This window comes from Bos taurus, chromosome 18 (genome assembly GCF_002263795.3).
Source record: "Bos taurus isolate L1 Dominette 01449 registration number 42190680 breed Hereford chromosome 18, ARS-UCD2.0, whole genome shotgun sequence".
Taxonomy (NCBI): Eukaryota; Metazoa; Chordata; class Mammalia; order Artiodactyla; family Bovidae; genus Bos; species Bos taurus.
Genome location: NC_037345.1, coordinates 50,541,343 through 50,563,141, shown reverse-complemented (window position 1 = coordinate 50,563,141; position 21,799 = coordinate 50,541,343). Strand labels below are relative to the sequence as shown.

General features: G+C 56.7%; 2 protein-coding genes across 4 annotated transcripts; one reads left to right on the top strand and one right to left on the bottom strand.

The window, feature by feature from the left end:
- Nucleotides 1-238: 238 nt before the first annotated feature.
- Nucleotides 239-2,099, top strand: B3GNT8 (UDP-GlcNAc:betaGal beta-1,3-N-acetylglucosaminyltransferase 8). Of its 3 annotated transcripts, none has more exons than XM_005218980.3 (2): nt 239-385; nt 760-2,099. In XM_005218980.3, exon 2 carries the CDS (start codon nt 763-765, stop codon nt 2,002-2,004), a length of 1,242 nt encoding a protein of 413 aa, XP_005219037.1. In that variant the 5' UTR covers nt 239-385; nt 760-762; the 3' UTR covers nt 2,005-2,099. The 3 variants fall into 3 exon arrangements, with proteins under 3 accessions (XP_005219037.1, XP_005219036.1, NP_001069508.1); XM_005218979.3 differs by having other exon boundaries at nt 246-385; nt 731-2,099; NM_001076040.1 differs by having other exon boundaries at nt 301-385; nt 728-2,099.
- A 363-nt stretch (nt 2,100-2,462) lies between these two features.
- BCKDHA (branched chain keto acid dehydrogenase E1 subunit alpha) lies at nt 2,463-21,618 on the bottom strand (the record flags this gene model as incomplete). Its single annotated transcript, NM_174506.1, is given in 9 exon segments — nt 2,463-2,982; nt 3,889-4,060; nt 4,273-4,414; nt 4,512-4,718; nt 6,118-6,279; nt 8,230-8,338; nt 11,768-11,854; nt 11,961-12,146; nt 21,494-21,618. Coding segments are annotated over 9 exon segments (1,361 nt in total), but the record flags the coding sequence as incomplete, so codon positions are not given.
- Between the last annotated feature and the right edge of the window lie 181 nt (nt 21,619-21,799).

The window sequence follows — 21,799 nt, the reverse complement described above, 5'->3', positions numbered from 1 at the left end:
GGGGCTCTGCCTCTCCCTGGGTCACTCTGACACTTCCCAGCCCCGGCTAGGTGGCCCTCAGCCTCACCCTCCCTGGGACTCTCGGTTCTCCCCTTCCGGGTCTGCCAGCTCCCGTGCACCTTTCCCGCGGTCTCACCAGAAAACCAGCCCCGACACGCCCCAGCCCCATCCCTCAGGCCTGCCTCTTGCCCTCCCCCGCTCCCCTTCTCCCGCAGCCCCGCCCTAGCCCCTCCCGGCCCCTGGGGCCCTCCCAGCCCGCAGTAGCTCCCCTCCCCGCCAGTGGACCGGCTGGGCTGGGCTGGAGAACAACACCCGCACCTCCGGACCGCAGAGAGCGCCGGACCGAGGCCCAGGGTGCTGGAGTTGGCCGGAGCTGGCCCCAGAGGTAAAAAGGAGGGAGCAGTGCCTGGGGTGGGGACTGTCAGGCGAGGACGTGACCCTTGTGATCCTGACTCCTGGTGGGGCGGGGTTGGGGGCAGGAATGGCGGAGTCACTGGTCTCTAGGGTGGGGATGGGGAATGGGGAAGATAGAAGGCTCTGGGCTGGGTGGAAAGAGCCAGGTGCCAGAATGGCAGTGGAGCGGGGATTCGCCGGTCCAGGAAGACCCGGCGTCCCGGCGTCGGGTGGTCAGTGGAGGGCTGGGTTAGGGTCTGGACCGCAGAAGCCTCACAGGAGTTGCCAGGGCCCCGCCCAAACCCCCGCCCCAAAGGCCTCTGTGTCTCTTCAGCAGCTCCCACAGCCGCCCCTTCCCTGGGCCAGGTCATGCGCTGCCCCAAGTGCCTTCTCTGCCTGTCAGCGCTGCTCACGCTCCTGGGCCTCAAAGTGTACATCGAGTGGACGTCCGAGCCCCGGCTGGGCAAGGCCTACCCAGGGCCCCGCAGCACCCTGCTAGGCCCCACGCCAGCCAGCACTGAGCCCACCCTGCCGGCCAACCTCTCGGCCCGTCTGGGCCAGACTGGCCCCCTGCCCTTGGCTTACTGGAACCAGCAGCAGTGGCGGCTGGGGACCCTGCCCGGAGTGAACAGCACGGAGGCGGGGGACTGTGGTGCTTGGGGGGCCGCCGCCGCGGCTGAGATCCCCGACTTCGCTTCCTACCCCGAGGACCTCCGCCGCTTCCTGCTGTGGGCTGCCTGCCGGAGCTTCCCTCCGTGGCTGCCCACAGGCGGCGGAGGCCAGGTGACCGGGTGCGAGGATCCCGGTGATGTCCCCTTCCTGTTGTTGGCTGTCAAGTCAGAACCAGGGCGCTTTGCGGAACGACAGGCCGTGAGGGAGACCTGGGGCAGGCCAGCCCCCGGGGTCCGGCTGCTCTTCCTCCTGGGGTCCCCAGTGGGCCAGGCGGGGCCAGACCTCAGCACCCTGGTGTCCTGGGAGAGCCGGCGCTACGGTGACCTGCTGCTCTGGGACTTCCTCGACGTCCCCTTCAACCAGACGCTCAAAGACTTGATGCTGCTGGCCTGGCTTGGCCGCCACTGCCCCGGCGTGAGCTTTGTCCTGCAGGCCCAGGATGATGCCTTCGTGCGCACCCCTGCTCTGCTGGACCACCTGCGGGGCCTACCGCCTGTCAGGGCCCGGGGCCTCTACCTGGGTGAGGTTTTCATCCAGGCCAAGCCTCTCCGGAAGCCCGGAGGACCCTTCTACGTACCCGGGTCCTTCTTCGAGGGCAGCTACCCGGCCTACGCCAGCGGGGGCGGCTACGTCATCGCGGGGCGCTTGGCACCCTGGCTGCTGCAGGCGGCAGCCCGCGTGGCCCCCTTCCCCTTTGGCGACGTCTACACTGGCCTGTGCTTTCAAGCCCTGGGCCTGGCCCCCAGGACCCACAAAGGCTTCCTCACTGCCTGGCCGGCAGACCGCACTGCTGACCCCTGTGCCTTCAGAGACCTGCTGCTTGTGCGGCCCCTCAGCCCTCAGGACAGCATCCGGCTCTGGAAACAGCTGCAGGACCCTGGGCTCCAGTGCAGAGCCCCAGAGGCAGAGGCGGGGAGGGGCGGGCAGGGCAGCCCCTGAGGGGTGAGGAAGGAGGTCCTGGAATGGAGGCTGCTTGAGCCCCTACTGGGCCTTGTCTTTTTGTTTTTGAAACAAAAACACACTCCGCATTCTGAGACCTGGAGTCTCTGTTGTCTACCGGAACCTGGGGTAGTGTTCAGAGCAAGGCTCAGCTGCCCCCTGACCTTCACACCAGATGCTGCCCCCACCCTGGGCGAGGTCTGCTCCAATGGCCTAGCCGTCATACTGGACACCAGCTCTGACCCATTCTTCAGGAGACCAGAGGTCATCTCTGGAGGGCCCCACCCCCATGCTATTTGCTGAAACTGACCCTCCAGCTTGTGAAAGTCTCTGGAAGAAGACGACAGCTCAACAGCCTTGGCTTTACTCATCTTCAATGGAGGAGCTAGGGGAGTCCCAAGCCAGCCATGCTGGCCTTGCTTCCCATGTCCCCACTTCAGGAAACAGAAACCAGAGGTGGCAGGGAGCCAAACACAGAGACATAGTTTATTCACTACGTGCTGACCTCTAATTCTGAGTCAAGTTCCACAGACTGACCCACCACGTCTAGCCCCAGCCCTCAGGGGTGTCTAGTCCCAGAGGTGCCCTCGCCCAGCCCCTGGGAGAAGACCGTGTAACTCAGGGTGGAGAAGGGGCTGACCAGTGTAACAGCCTAGCGGAACAGGAGCCGCCTCAAGTACTGCCTGGCTCCTGAGTGTGTTGGAGGCAGCTGTCTGAGGAAGCTGGCACCCTGCCAGTCCCATCTGCCCCTCACACTGGGGCTGCCTCTTGGGGTAGTTGAGGCACTACCCCAAGGGCTATGGGGCCTCACTTCTCGAAGTGGTCCAGCGGGTAGTGTTCACCATAGGTCTGGAGGTGACGTGCCAGAGACTCCTGCTGCTTGCGGAGCTGGGCAGGCATCTCCTGATACACGTCCGAGAAGATCAAGCTGGGGTTGGGCTTCAGCTTCCGCTCAGCCTGCTCAAAGGCCTCCATTACCTGGGAGACAAGGGGTGGTGGGCAGGCAGCCCATCCCTTACCCAGGAACCTACCTCCTCCTGTGGGACCTCGGCAAGGGGTTAAGACCCCTGAGCCTCAAGTTCCCATGCAGGTGACGGAAATAATCATCCTAACAGTGGTGACAGCTAACATCACCAATCCCAGCTTCTCCATCCTTAGTGGAACCAGGCACTGTACCAAGAGTACAGAATCATTTTGGTCTCTTAGCAGCCTTAAGAAGCAGGCAACTCGGGAGAGGAAAGTGAGGCAAAGAGAAGGACGTGTCCATGATGTCAGAGTCAGGAAGCGCGTGCTGCCCAACACCAGAGTCCACCCTGCCCACTGGGCTGCAATGTCCCTGGCATTCGACGACCAGGGCTGAGGAGGGCAGTGCACCGACTGTGGTGGGCACTTACACTGCATTTGGAGTAAGTGCAAGGCCTCAGACAAACTTCTGAGGCAGGTACCCAGTATCCCTCTTCAGAGATGAAAGAGCTGGGGCCAGACATCTGCTGGGACATGGCCAAGGTGCACGTGTCTGGGCATCGTGACATCAGGGCTATCCCCAAGACTCCATTCAATGGCACTCCCCACTACGCCCCACAGCTGGGCTTCCCCGGTGGCTCAATGGAAAAGAATCGTCCTGCCAGTACAGGACATGTGGGTTCAATCCCTGGATTGGGAAGATCCCCTGGAGAAGGAATACGCCAGTATTCCTGTGAGAGAAATCCCATGGACAGAGGAGCCTGGTGGGCTACAGTCCATGGGGTCACAAGAGAGGCGGTTGCGATGAGCGACTAAACGACAACGAACAACCCCCCGGCCTCTCCCTTCTTGCAGCCGTCCTTATGAAGCATCATGGCCCCTGGGGTGGGTTCCCACTGGGGCGGGGAAGCCCTGCCTCACCTTCTTGCGGGACTGCTTCCTCCAGGCCTTCTCCTGCTCGTCGTCCCACCAGCCGCGGCTCTGCAGGTGATGCCGCAGCCGGGAGATGGGGTGGTCCTGCTTGTCCCAGTAGTTGACCTCGTCCACTGAGCGGTACGCCGAGCTGTCGTCACTGGTGCTGTGGTGCCCGATCCTACAGGGGGAGGGGAGGCCTGGGTCAGGCCGCGGCCCTACAGGCAAGGATCAGGAGGGCAAGGCTAGACAGGAACAGAGGATGGGAATGGAACGGAGGCCAGAGGGTACGGGGCCAATGGGGTTGTGCTGTGGAGACAGTGACCAACGTGGGGGAGAAGCTGGGGACAGGCTGTCACGGTTGGGGGATGATGGGGGGCAGCCAGCAGGTACCTGTAGGTCATGGCCTCAATGAGGAAGGGCTGGTTCTCCGCCACGGCCCGCCGCCGGGCCTCCTTGGTGGCGTTGTACACGGCAAACACATCATTGCCGTCCACGCGGATGGACAGGATGCCGTACCCGGGGCCTCGAGCCGCTGTGGGGACAGAGAGGCCGGCCAGGCCCCAGGGCTCAGTCGAGACCTGAGCCGGGAGGGGAGGGGAGGGGAGGGGAGGGGAGCGGAGGGCCCTCACCTATGCCGTCCCCGCGGTACTGCTCCGAGGTGGGCGTGGAGATGGCGTAGCCGTTGTTCCGACAGAAGAAGATGATGGGGCACTCGAGGGTGGCGGCGAAGTTGAAGCCGGCGTGGGCGTCCCCCTCACTGGCCGCCCCCTCTCCAAAGTAACAGATGACCACCCTGTTAGCGTTGGCCCTCTTGGCCGCGTAGGCCGCCCCGACCGCTGTAGAAGCAGACACATGCACGTCTCACCTGCGCTCATACCCCTGTTCCCCAACCCAGGCCTCTGGGGCTCAGGCTGGCGGTCGCCAGGCTCTGAGGGGAAGAAAACACCTGAGCCCTCGAGAAGCTCCCCACCTGGTCCTCTCCCCTCAGCTGACGGCAGCTCCATCCTTCCAACCACTCAGGCCAAAACCTTCAGCATCTTTGAGTCCGGTCATTCCCACACCCGCTCCACTTCCAAAATGGGAGTTAATATTTGACCTCTTCTTCAGCTCGCCCTGGTGGTCCCAGCCCCACCTCTCCCCTGCGTGCCTGAGCAGCCTCCCCCACCCCTGCTCCTCCCACCCACCCTGTTACCCTCCGGTTAAACCCTGAGCCAGACCGACAGGAGACTCTCTCCTCTTCCTCCCCCAGCGGGGGTCCTCTGTGGGTCCAAGTGTGCTCAAAAGTCAAGAGCCGGTATCACACCCGGGCCGTTTTCCCTGTAGGCCTTATGACCCCTGACATACTCCACGTGTTATCTGCACCGGATGCCGTCCATCTCCCCGACCAGGGTCAGCACCCAGAGGCCTCAGCTCACTGCCTCTGCTCATTGCACCTAGAAGGTGCCCAGCACAGCGCATGGACTCCGGACATATCCAAGTGACTAACTAAACCGCTCACCCAAACAGAAGGTGAGGGCCTGATCCTACCTTATGGAAGTTCTACAGGATGGAGATCAATGAAAATGCTACCTCCACCCAGAAGGCTGCCCTGTCCACCTCCCACCTCACACATAAACTGCTCTTGTTCTCAGATATCTAAAACTCACTAGGGGTGAACGTGCCTGGGACTCTGCTAAACCCTGCACACATCAGCTCAAGCGTCTGCCCTGGAGCAGACTGACCTTGTCTTTGCACTCTGTGGCCGCAGGCCTGGCCCCAAGCGAGTCTGCTTCACAAGTGGTCATCTTTAACAGGAGTCACACCAGCTGCGCTAAGCATTGTGAGCTTCCAGAGTCACCTTCGGGGGAGTCAGACTCCGAGGACAGAGGAAGACCAGGGTTGGGGTAGAGAACCTGGGCTCTGGAGCCACCTGGTCCACAACATGAGAGCCAACTCTTGTTGCGACCTGCCAGTGACCTTTCGCGAGGAACCTGGCATACACTCAGTTCTACATGGCTGGCTGTGCCACTGAACAGACATGAGGTGAGCATAAGCACGGGAAACACAGAGTGACTGTGCCTGCCGAGCGCCACTAGAGCCCTCCCACGAGGGTCTCAGAAAGAGAGATCTTGTAAGTCTAGAGCCCAGACCAGCGCTCAGTCCTTGCGCCCAACAGGAGGCCCCAGTGGAGAGGTGAGGGCCCGAGGAGGAAACATCGTCAGTCTGCGTGTGCCGGGCCTGGGTGCGCATTCTCACCCTGGGGGATCTGCGTGGCCAGTGGAGAGGAGATGGTGACGAAGTGGCGCTCCCTGCAGCCGTAGTGGACGGGCATCTGGCGCCCCTTGCCCAGGTCGCTCACGTTGCCGTAGCACTGGGCCATGAACAGCTCCAACGGGTAGTCCCGGTACATGAGCACACCTGCAGCGGGAGGAGGCAGGGTTACCTGGTGGGTATGGGGGGAGGCCAACCCCTGAAGGCTACCTCTTTGCCCGCAGCCGCCCACCGTCAGGCCCTGCCCCGCTGCCGGTACAGCGAGGGAGCCGGAGTAGGGCAGGGAAGGCGCGTTTGGATGCTCACAGGGACGGTGCACAGAGCAGAAAGGCCTGGCTCAGTAGGGAGGCTGCTGTTCGGACCAACTGGCCTCTGCTCAGGAAGGCCACATGGTTTCGTTTTTCAAAAGAAGGAGAAATTCAGCTTGCCTGTTTTTTCATTTTGAGAAATTATCGATTTTTAAGTGTTCCTCTAATTCATTTACTTAAAAAAATCATACGAACCAAATAAATGTATGGGCCATGTTCATGACTCCTGGACTAAGGGAGGAAATATTCAAACCAGTTCTCAGCAGTAAAACCCCTGGTAGACACCCACTCATCATCAAAATCCACAAGCACACACCTCTCTGACCCGGGCTTCTTACCATTCGGCTGGCAGGGCTGGCAGGGGCCCCATGCAGCCCCTCCAGCGTGAGGCTGGCAGGGGCCTCCACTCCACTGTGAGGAGAACGGAGACAGGCCCCGGGAGCACCACCATCCTCAGTGCCCTCGTTCTCCCCACTCCAGAAACGGGAGACACCGACTTAGCCAGGCGAGCAGCTGCCCAGTCAGGATGGGCAAACGGGGTCGGCCTTTCCTCCCGCCCCACGCAGGTGCCCCCCGCAGCTGCCAGGACGCAGGGCATTCCAGGACCCAGGCAGGACGGCTCACTCCTGCAGAGGTGGTAAGGGCCCTAACGGCCCCCGTGTGCAGGCCCAGCTGGCGCCCGCAATGCCAGGCCCTGCCTGGAGCCCTCCCCAGAGAGAACCCCTCGGCAAAAACAGCGGGAAGCACTCGGCAAACCTGCCAGGGCCTGGCTTGTGGCCCACTGCCTGGGGAAATCTAATGATGCTGAACCAGAGTCATTACCATGGGGCGTCTGTCCTCCCGGAGTGTGTGGGGGTGGGGAGTCTGGTGCAGATGAGAGAGGAGACAGTCTGAGAGGAGACAGCCACGCCAGCTGGTCCAGGCTCTGGACAGCCACCCTGGCCAGGCCACACCTCCCTGAAGAGCTGTTCAGGGTGCGAGGCCCTGGAAACAGCATCGCCTCCAACTTTGAGGGCTTATTCTGCACTGTATGCCCTGTGCTGAGGGCTTTGTGTCATCTGCCCAGTGAAACTGTCTTGGGAGGGGTACCCATCCCACACGGTGAGGACGTGAGATGAGGAAGCTGAGGCAAGGAACCTGCCCAGGATCGTGCAGCACCTAAGAGGAAGGGGCAGATGGGGTTCCCTGCTGGGTCCCCATGCCAACAACTGCTCTGGAACCCCCAACTTCAGCTCCATTCTCCCCACAGTCTCTAAATGCTTGTCCGTCTTCTTCATTCCTAGTCTGTGATCCTTCCATCCTCTCCCCCGTTCACTTAGAAATGGTTAGAACACACCGTTCATCTGCTTCTGCTGAGTGAGTGACCTGGCACCTGGATAGAGGCTGGCAGAGCCCTGCACGTGTGGACGGGGGTCCCGCAGCCCCGCCTGCCCTCACTACAGGCTCCCGGCAGCCCCACCACGCAGGAGTCGCCACCCCATCGTAATCTCAATTTCTAGATGAGAAAAATGAGGCTCAGAGAATGGAAGTGACTTGCCCCAAATCTAACCACCGGTCACCAGCAGGGCATGGACAGGTTAGGGGCACAGGCGCTTAAGTACAGTATTGCCAGGCCTCTCGGAGGTGAAGCACCCCGAGGCTCCCTGGCATCATGCAGCTCACACAAGGGCACACTGGTAACTAATGTAGACCTCGCCTTCTGAGCAGGCGGGACTGAGCCTGACCTGTCTCCACGGAGACCACAAATCCAGGGCCCCACTTCATAGGGCCTGGCTGAGCTCCGACGTACCTGCCTCCCGGTACTGGCCAAACACCAGGTCTGTGTCGTCCAGGGCTGCTGCGCTCCCCACGTGTGTCCCCTCTTCGCCATAGTTGGTCATGTAGAAGGATATGCGGCCCTGGGGGTAGAGGGGGGCCCGGGGGCCCGGGTTCACTGAGGCTGGGCCACGACATACAAGTATCCAAATGCTGACTGTCTGCTGACTCTGTGATTCCGCAGATGCTTCCTGAAGGCCGGCTCTGGGCCAGGCCACGCTGGCATGCCTGCCTCCATGGAAGAAGTGCCAGGTTGGTCAGAGCCAGGGTGATGGAAGCTGAAGGTGTACCCACTCCACCATGGAGAGGCATCATGGAGCAAGGCCTCAGGTGAGCAAACGTGGGGATGGTGGAAGTTTCCAGAGAGCCGGCAACAAAGGCCGGGAGGCCAGAAGGGCTGGGGTGTAAAGTGTGGCGGGGGGCGGCAAGGTTGGAAAGAGAGAGGCACCTGCTAGCTGGATGCGCCAGTGCCCAAGGTGACCCCTCTTCCTGAATGCCTCAATCCCAGGGCCTGGAAAAGCAGGTCCCCAGCCTCCCTTATAGTCAGAAGTGGCCCCCGGACACAGTTCTGGCCAGACAAGTCGAAGTCTGCTTTTGCTTTCTTGATAAAAGAGATCACTGCAGCGCTGCCATCCGTTTCCCCCACTTTGCAGAGCCATGAAGCCTGGACCTCTGGCAGCCATCTTGTGAACATGAGGCAACAGTTACAGGAAGAAAGTCAAGCTGCCCAAGATGATGTAACACAAAGGTAGGAAGTCTGGGTTCCTGACTGTGGTACTGAGCAGAATGGATTTCTAATTAAAGACCTAAGGACAGAGAGAATGAGGGGCAGTGATAGCAAGGGGACAGGGAATACTGCGGGTCTTGTTTGGGTAAATGGGTGGATGGTGGCACCCATCCCTGAGAAACGGCCTGAGGGAGAAAGAGAAGCGAGTCTGGGAGGAAGGTGCTGAGGTCAAGTCTGGACAGGCTGAAATCTGTGAGGGACACCCAGGGTGAGAAGCCAAGTAGATCTGGGGCTAAGAGGTGAAGGCTGGCTGGAGACCCGGGAGCCCTGGCACAGAGATGGGTGGTGAGCAGGACTGCATGGAAGGTAAATCACAGTCATGCCGGGCTCTGCAGGGTGCCCTGTGCCCAGGCCTCGTGTCCCACAGGCCTAGCCTCCCATCACAAGCCGGGAACCGATGAATAATACTTGCTTCCAAGTGGGGAGCCAATTAAAAGTTAATTGACCGCCCAGTGCCAAGCGAGTGGGTGGATGCTGAGTGCTTGGCTGGGCTGTCAAGGTTGGCGTGGGGGGAGCCTGAGAGGGGGGAATCCCAGGAAACGGGACCTGGGCTAGTGGCAGAGATCACTGGCTGCCTATCCAGCACCTGATCCCTCTTCTCTTTACTAACAGGTCTCACTGCACCACCAGCAGCCACCGCCCAGACTAACAGACTGCATTCTCAGTGTCCGTGGCAGCTGGGAGTGACCAGTGACACGTGTGGTGTTATTTGGTGGGACTACCTAGGAAGTTCTATAAACGTGGGTATGGGAAGATAGCTGGGCAGTGCCATGTCCAGCCTTCCACCTTCCTTCTACTTCCTGCCTGGGGTAAGACGTGATGGAGGGCTCCAGCAGCCACTGTGTTCCTGAGGGGCCCTAGAAGCCAGAAGCCAGTACTGGGTGTCCAGTGACACTGTGGTGCATCAGTCCCGACCACCTGTTTCCACATTTCTTTTATGTAAGAGAAGGAAACTACTAATCTGTTTAAACTATTGCTTTTATTTTTGTCAGGATTTGGGAGGTGTTGAGGGAGGGCTGTCTGCTACTTATAGCTGAGAGTCATCCTAGCTAATAAAGGCTGGAACCTGATGGCCAAGCTGATCTTACTGAGGGTTCCCAGTGTTGGCCAATGGCCAAGTGACCTGATGTGTGGGTCTCAGGGAACTCCCACTCCCACCTTCTGGGATGTGTTCTCTTGTTATTTCTACTTTTTTTATTTAATACACTAAAGAAACTGAGGCAAAGACAAGAAAAACCATCTGCCTAAAGTCCCAGTGGTGACTTGGGCCCATGTCATCAGGTTCCAAAGGTCCCGTGTGCACAGTCAATCCAGGGGCAGGAAGGAGCCCATGAACATGAGTGGATGGGAGGCGGGGCCTGGCCCTGAGGCTGTGCAGAGGGGAGCAGATGGCTGAGCGCCACAACGGGAGATAGGGCAGACAGGAAGGGCCGGTCTTGATCTTGTGGACAACAGGAGCCAAGGGAAGTTTCTGGGCAGGGTGGAGAACCCACACACAGCACTGCTGTGAGCTGGTTGCCCGCATGATCTGCTTGGAACTGTCCTCGGTGGGCCTCGGGCTTCAGTCCACAGTGGGGTCACCTGGGGGCTTGATACAAGTGCAGATTCCCAAGCCCATCCCCACTTCTGGCCCAGCAGCGGTGGTGGAAGCTGAGGGACAGCCGGCATCCTCCCACTTTTCTAACAGGAACCCCGTGCCCCTGCTCTTAAGTCTCTGCAGCCCAGGAAGGACAGACTCCAGGCCTCTGCTCCCATGGTTCCCAGGCATGAGCACACAGCCCCAGCCTGGCCGGTCAATCTCACAGGTTGGTTCAAAGATGAATCTGTCTGTGACCAAAGCTGGAATGTTAGGGACCAGACATTCTCTTTCCACTGCTAAGCAGAGAAGATAACAACTGCAAGGCTGGTATCCATGACAAATGCCAGTTTCACTGTTTCTCAGGCTATTATGTACGCCACCATCAACCCTCGCAGCAACCTGATAAAGTAGCTAGAAACCAGCAAACTGAAGCACTGGGAGGCTGAGCAACTTTCTCAGGATCACAAAGCTAGAAGGTGACAGAATAAGGACTCCAGTTGCAGTCCTGCTCCAGAGCCCGCACCCTGAACTCTTTCACTGCCCCGTCTCTGTGAGCCTGGAGCTTCCAGAGACCACTGCGGCTTGAGCATGAGGGAAGCCAAGGCAAAGGAGAGTGGAAAAGACACTCTGAGAGAGAAACAGGTTTGATAACACTTTTTGAGTCCCCGGGTACAGCCGTGCCTGAAACAGCCTTGTAGACTTGCAGGTATTGGAGTCAACAGGCTCCCTCTCTGCTGACACTGCTGAGCCTCGGGCTCTGTCTGCTGAAGCTAACACTGCTGGGTGTCCCTCCACAGCGCACTGGACACAGGCGCTCCAGGAAGCGCCGAGGGTCACCCCGTTCTCAGGACTGTGAGTGTCTGAGACAAAGGGCCATCCAGTCTCCTCCGGTCTTCCCGCTCCCAGCACAGCTAAGCCCCAGCCCAGCAGACAACAGGCTTCCTGTGATCCGGTTCAACCTTCTGCTCTGGGGCAGGACCACCCCTCATCCTCTTCCTCCAGAGCCCCAGGAGGTCTAAGGACCACAAGACAGGGATCTCCATTCCACTCCCTCTTCTTTGGGCGCTGTCTTTTGGCCCAGACACAGGTAGGGTGGGCAGGACCTCAGGTAATCCCAGGCCCCCTCCCTAGCCTGTCCCCACGCACCTGCCTCTGGGATTCATAGAGGATGCGGTCCATGGTGTTGAGCAGGGTCATGCTCTTGTAGAATTTGAGCACCTTCTCCTGGGGCAGCTGCAGACAGAGGCACAGACAGACGTGGGCCAGCTGGGGCCAGAGAGGAGATGGGCAAGGGGCTTGGGCATGGGAGGCACAGGGTCGGGGGGAGGTGGCCTCTTACGTGGGGATCCTCGCTGGGGTTGATGATCTGGCCCTGCCGGTCCATGACCCGGTAGATGGGGATCCCAGAGATGACATTGGGCTGGATGAATTCGAGCTTGTCTATGAACTCCGCTGAGGCCCCTGGGAACTGCGGCTTGTCATCCAGGGACGAGAAGTGCTGCTGTTGCTGCCACCTGTGGGGGTGCTGGGGAGGGAGGGTGGAGGGGAACACCCAGGTCAGGAGCAGCAGAGGTTCCCTGTGCTGACAGGCAGCATTGCTGGTGATGCAGCCGCCAGGCCACGGTGGACTCTGGAGCCAGACACACAAGGTCTGATTTCCCGCTCCATCACTTTCCCAGTGTGTGGCCTCGGGGAGGTTCCTATAACTGCCCTGTGTCTTGGCTCCTAGGCTGTAAAACTGGGGTGAAAATCATAGTATTTATCACACAACGTTGTTGTGAAGCTTAAATGATCTAATAAAGTGGCAGGTGGCTCAGGAACCGGTAGCTATAATTATCAGAGGCCCAAATTCCTCTCCTGGCATTCAAGGACTCTCAAGGCTGACCACAACTAGCCCCTCCTCTCATCTCCCATGGTGCACACACACACACACCCCCCCAGGTGTGCTCTTCACCGACCCCTCTACCCACAAGGAGACCACTCTAAGCCAGTCTCTCAGCTTAGAGTTTAAGTCTGGGAGCCCTTAAAAGTCAGCCTGCCTAGGCTCAAATCCCTTGCTGGGACCATGGGAATGAGCGTCTCCCTCCTCAAGTCTCCCTTTCTCACCTGTAACATGGAGAACACCTCATGGAAACGCAGGGAGGCTTAGACAAAAGCACGCGTATAAAACGGTGAGCAGAGTATTTGTACCTATCGTGAAGGTGCAAAGTAATGCTGATCCTCGTTTCTACCACCACATCTCTGCTCTCATCTACACTAGAAGGCCTCCTCCCCCATCTCCTGGCACAGAGCTCCACACGCTTCGCTGCCCTCTCCAGTCCTAACCCCCTCCAGGAGCCCAGACTGACTCATTCAATAAATATTTGAGCACCTGCTTCATTTCACAGCCTGTACTAGTCTGTGGGGACCTAAGAGAGGCAAGACACCTGCCCCTGCCGCGCAGCAGGGAAGACAGATCCTCAAAAAGTAACACCGTGGGGGCCACGGGTGATGTATGTTCTTCCAGGAGAGGCTGTGGGGTGAGAGCAGAGTGGAAAGAGGGGACAGTTCCCCTGAGGAAGTGAAGTGAGAGCTGGGACCTGAAGGATATCTAGGAGTCAGGGAAGGAGCATTCGAGGCTGGGTAACAGAACACATGGGCTTCCCAGGTGGCTCTAGTGGTAAAGAACCTGCCTGACGATATGGGAGGTGTAAGAGACGTGGGTTCGATCCCTGGGTTGGGAAGATCCCCTGGAGAAGGGCATGGCAATCCACTCCAGTATTCTTGCCTGTATTCTGCCTCAGATATGCAGACGACACCACCCTTACGGCAGAAACCAGAAGAACTGAGCAGCCTCTTGATGAAAGAGGAGACTGAAAAAGCTGGTTTAAAACTCAACGTTCAAAAAACGAAGATCATGACATCCGGTCCCATCACTTCATGGCAAATACATGGGGAAACAATGGAAACAGAGACTTTATTTTCTTGGGCTCCAAAATCACTGCAGATGGTGACTGCAGCCATGAAATTAAAAGACACTTGCTCCTTGGAAGAAAAACTATGACCAAACTGGACAGCATATGAAAAAGCAGAGACATTACTTTGCCAACAAAGGTCTGTCTAGTCAAAACTATGGTTTTTCCGGTAGTCATGTATGGATGTGCAAGTTGGACTATAAAGCTGAGCACCAAAGAATTGATGCTTTTGAATTGTAGTGTTGGAGAAGACTCTTGAGAGTCCCCTGGACTGCAAGGAGATCCAACCAGTCCATCCTAAAAGAAATCAGTCCTGAATATTCATTGGAGGGACTGACATTGAGGCTTAAGCTCCAATACTTTGGCCACCTGATGCGACCCTGATGTTGGCAAAGACTGAAGGCAGAAGGGGACGACAGAGAATAAGATAGTTGGATGGCATCACTGATTCAATGGACATGAGTTTGTGATGGAGTTGGTGATGGACAGGGAAGCCTGGTGTGCTGCAGTTCATGGGGTCGCAGAGTTAGACACGACTGAGCAACTGAACTGAACTGAACTGAACTGATTCTTGCCTGGAGAATCCCATGGACAGAGGAGCCTAGCTGGTTACACACAGTCCATGGGTTCCCAAAGAGTCGGACATGACTGAAGTGACTTAGCACGCATGCATGGCAGAATAGGCAAAAGGCAAAACGTGAAGAGTGGCATGTATCTGTGGAACTGGGGAGGAGTCCTGTGGGAAACATCGCAGCCCCTGGCTCAGGGGTGGCCTGGCAGGGAAAGCCTGGAAGGCCACAGGCGCACCAGGAGAATCGATCCCATTTCTCAGCTCTCCAATTAGACAGCCTTGAACCACCTGTGTCACAACAGAGCCCCTTTTAATACAGGGGTGCCAGGCTGATGTCCCCAGACACAGCCCTCACCGAGTGCTCAGAGCACGTCCGGGAGACAGGGCGCACTTACTATTGCCCTTCGAACAAGGAAGCTGAGGCTCAGGGCGGCCATATCACCTCCTGTACCAGGCCCCAGAGCTAAACCAGGCGGGTAAGTCGGAACTGGGCTTCAAACCTGGGCAGGGCTGACAGCCAGACCCCCAAGCTCAGGCTCCCCACCCCAGCTGCCCACTTCCCACAGGTCCCCGGGGTCCTCTCTCGGCTGGCTAACTGTGGCTTCACTTCCCAGAGGAAGTGAAGCACGCCACCTGGGCTCGTCCTGAGCTGGGTCTCACACGAGGGTGCGCAAATGGGTTCCCCACCTTCCCTCCTTTAACTGAGGTAAAGAGGCCAGTGGGGGAATGTGAACGAGTGTGCGTTTCTCTGCATTTGTGGTGGTGAGGAAGTAAAGGAAATTATGCTCTGACGGCAGGGCAGGCCCAGGCCTGCCAAGGCAGGGCAGCTGCTCAGCTCTTGCAGACCACCCCCTGCTTTCAGGGTGCTCATGCAGGCTGGGCCCTCCCAACTACCTGGAGGTGTCTTGTCTCCCCCACACACACTATGAGCTCCGGAGGCAAGGAGCATGTCCACATGGGTTTACAGGGCACACTCTTCAACAGGGAATTACTGACCCAACGCATGAATGAGCAAGTAAGTTCACTGGCTTGGAGTCTGACCAACCTGGATTCCAATTTCTTAGCTCACTGCACAGCCCTCTGCAAAACAGTGTCTCTGAATTTCTTCATCTGTGAAAAGGCTGCACAGGGTTACAAGTAGTACTTCACATAAGGCATGCAGAAGGTTCACCACAGGTGTGGGACCTATTATATGCTCAAAAACTGGTAGAAGGAGGGGAAAAAACCAAAATCTAGGAAGAGAAATGAGAAAAATTGACTGGCACCTCGGGAAGATGGGGAAAAGGGGAGTTGGGGAGGACTGCCTGCATCTCAGACCAGATGGTAACTCCAGACCGGGCCCCAGTGGACACTTGAGACTGAGGTGCAGGGAGACTCCATCTGAGGGGCTCTGGGACAGGAGGCCAGGGGCCAGCAGGGCCCAGGAGGACAGAGTCGCAAGGCTCAGCACAAACCCCAGTGTCAGGGCACGGCTATCTGCCTCCAGAGGCTGGAGGGCTACCAGCAGGGTGCTGTCCCTGGAGCCGGGCCTCGGCGGAGCCCCGTATCCGGGGCCTGTAGAGATGAAGGTGGTACCCATGCCAAGGGTACTGTGCTGATTCCAAGAGCTTTCAGAGGGCTCCGCACAGTGCTGGCTCTCAGGAATGGCTCCATCATGGGGCAGGGGGAGGGGGCAGGGGTGGAGGGCACGCAGTGAATCACATGCAGAGGATATATGCCTCTCCACCCATTTTCCTTTCTTTTTGGTGTGGGTGGGTTTGTCCTGGTGGAATCCTGCAGAAACTGCACAGATTTACACAAAGCCTTGAAGCCATGCCCTCTCCCAGCACAGGACCAAGAGATGCTCTGGAAGGCCAGGTCTGCCCCACAAGTACTGAGGGCAGTACTTGTGGGAGCCATAGCGCCATAGTTAAGGACAAGGACTCCGAGTCCATCACTGCTTCCGGGATGTGGAACTACAGCTCCCTCAGTTTCCTCATGTGTAAAGAAAGTTGGTGTGCCGATTAAGAACTCCTGTGTGTAGAGGACCTCATGCCTGACATATAACTAATGCTGGACAAATATGAGTAGCTAACAAGTGTGCCTGATGGCTATTGTGGTCAAGCAATGCATCAGTGAATATTTGCTCTAAGTCAAGCCCTGAACTGAGGGCTGGAGACAATGGGGAGAGATGGATGATGGACACTGAACACAGGAGTTACAATCAGGAGGGGCGATCTCAGAGGAGGCAGGATCGGGAAGGGTCCACATACGTCAGTTAGGGTGAGGGCTGGAGGGCTGAGTGGCCTGTGCTTGAATCCTGGCTCTCCAGTCACGTCACATTAGGCAGGAGACCGCCTCCCTGAACCCATAAAGAATTTCTACTTCAACAGTTGGTGGTGGGCGGGTAGAAAGCACCTGCTATACCTGCTCACCATCTGTATAGCGTATAAGCCTTTCACCACCTCACTATCTGTATCACGTGCAAGAGGAAAAGCCTCAGGGAAAAGGAATAGGGAAGCTGAGGCCTGCACAACGAGCAGGGGCGAGCCAGGCAAAACTGGGAGGGGAGAACATGTCAGTTTTCCGGAAGGACAAAGGCTGAGGCCAGAGGAGAGACCCTGGCACCGTGGAGACAATCTGGCTGCGGCACGTTAAGGACGTGCGTCCAGGCCACACCAGGCCCGTGCTGTATGATGTCCATGTCCCACTGGACCCGAGGAGGGCACCACGACCACACCGCCATAAGAGAGGTGGTCCCGAGGCTCAGAGGGGTTAGGCAACCTGTCAGCGATCCAAGATCGAGAGCAGAGATGCCAGCACATGAAGCCAGGCAGCCTGACCACTACAGGGAAGCTGGAGAGGATGGTGGGGTCCAGCCTGGGATGGCTCTGTGGATGGGGCCAGGGAACCGGGTCCTCTCAAGCTAGGATGGCTAAAGTCACCTCAGCCAGCGCTCTCACTGCCCTCAAAGAGAGCTAAACCCTGGCTCTACTTCCAGCTGAGGAATGTCAGTGCCCTCATTAGCGGCCTCCCTTTCCTGGGGCCAGAGTGGGGCGGGGGCCTGGCTGGGGAGGCCAGGGAAGGCTGGAGACAGGTCAGGCTTTTTCTGGCCTCAAGGACCCGGGGGGTTTAGGAGCACTAAGCTCCCCAAGGCACTGAGGGGTAAAGCATCCTTGCTTTGCATCAGTCAGAGCCACAGCAGTGTCACTGTCCCTGGAGAAAAACAGCAGCTCCCATTTCCTGAGCCTTCATGGAGCGCATAGTGTGGGTGGCAGTAGTGGTTTAGTCGCTAAGTTGGGTTTGACTCTTTGCGGCCCCATGGATGGTAGCCCACCAGGCTCCTCTGTCCATAGGATTTTCCAGGCAAGATATTGCCATTTTCTTCTCCAGGGGATCTTCTCCAACCCAGGACCAAACCCGAGTCTCCTGCTTGGCAGGAAGATTCTTTTGCGCTGAGCCACCAGGAAAGCCCTAGGTATGTGTCATAAGTACTTCCTAAGAACCGTTTCCTTTAACCCTCAGATCTCTCTCTGAGGGAGGCACTGCTGCTGTCCCTGTTCTACAGATTGAGACTGGTGGTGGGGGCGGGAAAGCTTCTCTGAAGAAGTGACCTGTCTGCCCACACTGGAAAGACCATATCCCTGCCAAGGCGGTGGGAGCTCACCCAAGGGAAGGGAAAATGCCAGTGGAGCTGAAGTGCAGGGAGGGGAGGGCACCCCACCCTGCCACCAGCCCCAGGCAGAGGCTGACGATGCACACCCAGTCTGGACTAAGCAGGATGCAGTAAGACCTGAACCGAAGTCCTGCCCCTGCTCCTCCCGGCAGTTCTGGAGTCCAGAGCTCCAAGTTCAGACCTCACCTCTCTGAGCCTCAGTTTCCTCCCCTGTAACAGAAGAAAACTACCAGTACCATGCCTTGCAGTGTTAAATATAACAATGGTGTGAGCTGGCCCTGTCGATGAGAAAGTGCTTCATTAAGACACCAGCCAAGAGGGAGATGATGAACTACTGTTTCATGCTGCAATATACTCTGGGCACCAACCGTGTGGAGATGCTGCACAGGGCCCTGGAGTTCTAGAGCCCCCAGACACACTGCCTGAACAGCAGGGTCCGAGAAATACTATTACTGATCATTCACACAGACCCAGCTTTGAGGTGCTCCCTGACTCCCAACTGGGCAGGAGGCACTCCAGTCACCCCACCTGCTACAGCTCAGAGAGGTGAAATGACTTCATTGAAATCACACTTGCTTCTTGGGGTGGTGGCTGAGAAAACAACTCAGGACTCCAGGACAATCAAGTTCCCTTCCTCCTCTTCTCCCTGAACAATAAAACGTCTGCTAGAAACAAGACTGAGGGCAGAACCAGCCAAATGCCTCCAAGGCAACAGGGCATAGCCTGAGTAAGGGCAGTGAAAGGAGGGGCAAGCAGGTGGGGGCTGGGGGTAAGTGGAGAATGAGGAGCCCTCCTCCCAACGCAGCCTGCGCCAACAACCCAGTCAGTCCACTACAAGCACAACCTCCCAACCTGCCTCCAAGATACCATCTCCTGACTCCACCTTGACTGCCTAAAACTGCATCATCCAACATGGCAGCCACCAACCTCTTCTAGCTATTTAAAGTCACTAAAGTTAAATGAGAACTTCAAGGGCTCTGTCATACTGGCCACATTTCAAGGGCCCAGCAGCCATGGGTGGTTAGTGGCTACTGTACTGAACAACGTGGACATCATCACGAAAAGTCAGCCCGCCAGGCTCCTCTGTCCATGGGATTCTCCAGACAAGAATACTGGAGTGGATTGCCATTCCCTTCTCCAGGGGATCTGCCTGAACCAGGGATCGAACCTGTGTCTTCTGCATTGGCAGGCGGGTTCTTTACCATCTGAGTCATGAGGGAAGCTGCTACTGGACACACCAGGCCCCAGATCTTTGAATAAATGCTATTACTCCTTCCTCTTCCCTCCAAAAAACAAACAAACAAAAAAACAAACGTTTTTTACACTTAAAAACAAGTGAGATAATTTAAAGTGGAGAAGAAACAGGGACTCTCAAAATACACAGAGAATTCCCTGGTAGTCCAGTGGCTAAGACTCCACGTTCCCAATGCAAGGGGCCCAGGTTCGAGCCCTAGTCAGGGAACTACCTCCCTCATGCTGCTAGAAAGACCCAGTACAGCCAAATAAATAATTAAAGACCACCGCCCCCTGCTTCCCTCCCCACCAACAGACCTCACTCAAAAAAATAAAAGGAGGGAAGGCCAGAGGGAAGAGTAGCAAGGAGACTGAGCCAGAAAGGAAGCAGATTTAATCAGCCATGAGTGACCTTTCCCTCCTCCCATTCAGTCAAGCTCACCCTCACTCCACAGGCTCAACCAATGGGCTCTAGGGATGAAGCTATGGAGGATCTGACTGCTCAAATCAAAACCAAGCCCCAAGAGAGACCAGCCCAAAGGCAGGGACTCTCCCACCTCCCTCTTGCTCCAGTAACCTTTTTGAAATTACCTGCTTCAAGTGACTCCCTTCTTAGGTCTTCCCACACATTATTCACAGCCCATCCTCCTCCCATTTCTCCCTCTAGCAAGAGCTTCTTCCCAGATTCCATCTTCCCTTCCTAATGGTTTGGGATCAGATGGTGAGACCCAACCCCATAAGGTCTGGATAGAATTCCCACCAAGGCCTTCACCAATCCAGGCCTTTCCCAAGTCACCTCCCTTCTTCTTCCCCCATTTCCAAGGTGAGTTTTTGTCCCTTCCCTCCAACCTCACTTTCAACAGTGGCTAACACTCCAATTGCCCTCATCATATGCCAGATCCAGGTCTTAGTACTTTACATATTTAATTTTCACAACTCTACGAGGTGACGATTGTCAGCATTTTACAGACAGGAAAATCAGGTCCAGAGAAGAGCAGTCCCTTGCCCAAAGCTACAGAGCTAGAAAAAGGCAGATTACACAACAAGGCCTCACATGATTTAGCATGAGCCAATCTTCTTAATCACTACTCTTATATGCAAAATCTCATTTCACAGCTTTTCTCAGCCCCCTGCCTCTCTCCCTCTAAACAGTGGTTCCCATCTACATTTCTGCTGTGAGAGCCTGCCATTAGCAGCATCAATCTAAAGGGAGTCTGCTCCTTTTGACAAGAAACAAGGCATTTCTCCACTGTTTCTAAGAAATACGGACTAAGTGCTCTGCCAGGACCTCTCCCCTCATTAGTTCAACAAATATTTACTGATCACCTCCTCCTTAGAGTGACCAAAACCGACAAGGTCCTTGACTACTGTTCTATATCGGAGGCACAGGATCCACCAATTTTTATAAGTATTTTATCTTTATTTATTTGGCTGCACCGGGTCTTAGTTGTAGCATGCAGGATTTTTAGCTGCGGGATCAGATCAGATCAGATCACTCAGTCGTGTCCGACTCTTTGCAACCCCATGAATCGCAGCACACCAGGCCTCCCTGTTCATCACCAACTCCCGGAGTTCACTCAGACTCACGTCCATCGAGTCAGTGATGCCATCCAGCCATCTCATCCTCTGTCCTCCCCTTCTCCTCCTGCCCCCAATCCCTCCCAGCATCAGAGTCTTTTCCAATGAGTCAACTCCTCGCATGAGGTGGCCAAAGTACTGGAGTTTCAGCTTTAGCATCATTCCTTTCAAAGAAATCCCAGGGCTGATCTCCTTCAGAATGGACTGGTTGGACCTCCTTGCAAGTCCAAGGGACTCTCAAGAGTCTTCTCCAACACCACAGTTCACGAACTCTTTAACTGCCGGCATGTGGGACCTAGTTCCCTGATCAGGGATGAAACCCAGGCCCCCTGCATTGGAAGCGCGGCGTCTCAGTCATTGGACCACCAAGGGTGTCCCACAACGATTTTTTTTTTTTTTTACGCAGTTTATTTAAAAATCAGAATTGGAGCAAAGAAACATGGGGCACCATAAAAGTTCCTGAAAGGGCAACTGATGTCTCTCTCCTCCTCCTTGAAAGTAGACTCTGTATTCAGAAGAAAGTCTTTCCCTTACAAACACAATTTTCTCCAGCTCCTGAGGGGAGAGGGCACACCCTTCTCCCGTATTCTCCAAGCGGCCTCTCCTGGGGATGGGCGGCAATTAAGAAACTACCTCGCTCTCTCCAAGTTTTCTCCCTCCCTTAGGGTCAGAAAAGAGCTGTCTGGCTTTTCTTCTCCTAAGGAAGTGGAAGTTATTCCCTTGCATGTCCTGTCCAAGTGGTTCTCCCAGCCCTCGTCCTTTCTCTTAACAGCCCTTCCTTCACTTCCTACAGGGACCTAAGGGAATCCCCTCACTCTGAAGACCGCATAAACATTCCTATACCTCTTTCGAGAAAACTCTCAGGTGCCCCAGGTACTCACAAATCTAGCCAGCCCACGAGCCCCAAGCAGCCGCAGGAGCGGGAGGCCCGTCCGTCCCAAGCCTCGACTTGGTCTCCAAACCCTGGCCACCGCAACCGCCACCGCCATCGCCATCTTGGCTGACCATCCCTCGGAGATCCGCCCCTCTCCTCGGCGAGACAGGGGCTGCCCCTTCATAAGCCTGACTCAAATGCCAGCCACACCCTGCCAAGAAACCATACGCTACTAGTTCTGCAGCCTCTGGGACACATATGTAGGTGCATAAAGCCACCTAACTTCCCAAAAGTACTCTGACCGCCTCACGTT

What these genes read in the sequence shown, in the direction of transcription:
- B3GNT8 (XM_005218980.3), top strand. Translation starts at nt 763, where the DNA reads ATGCGCTGCCCCAAGTGCCTTCTCTGCCTGTCAGCGCTGCTCACGCTC.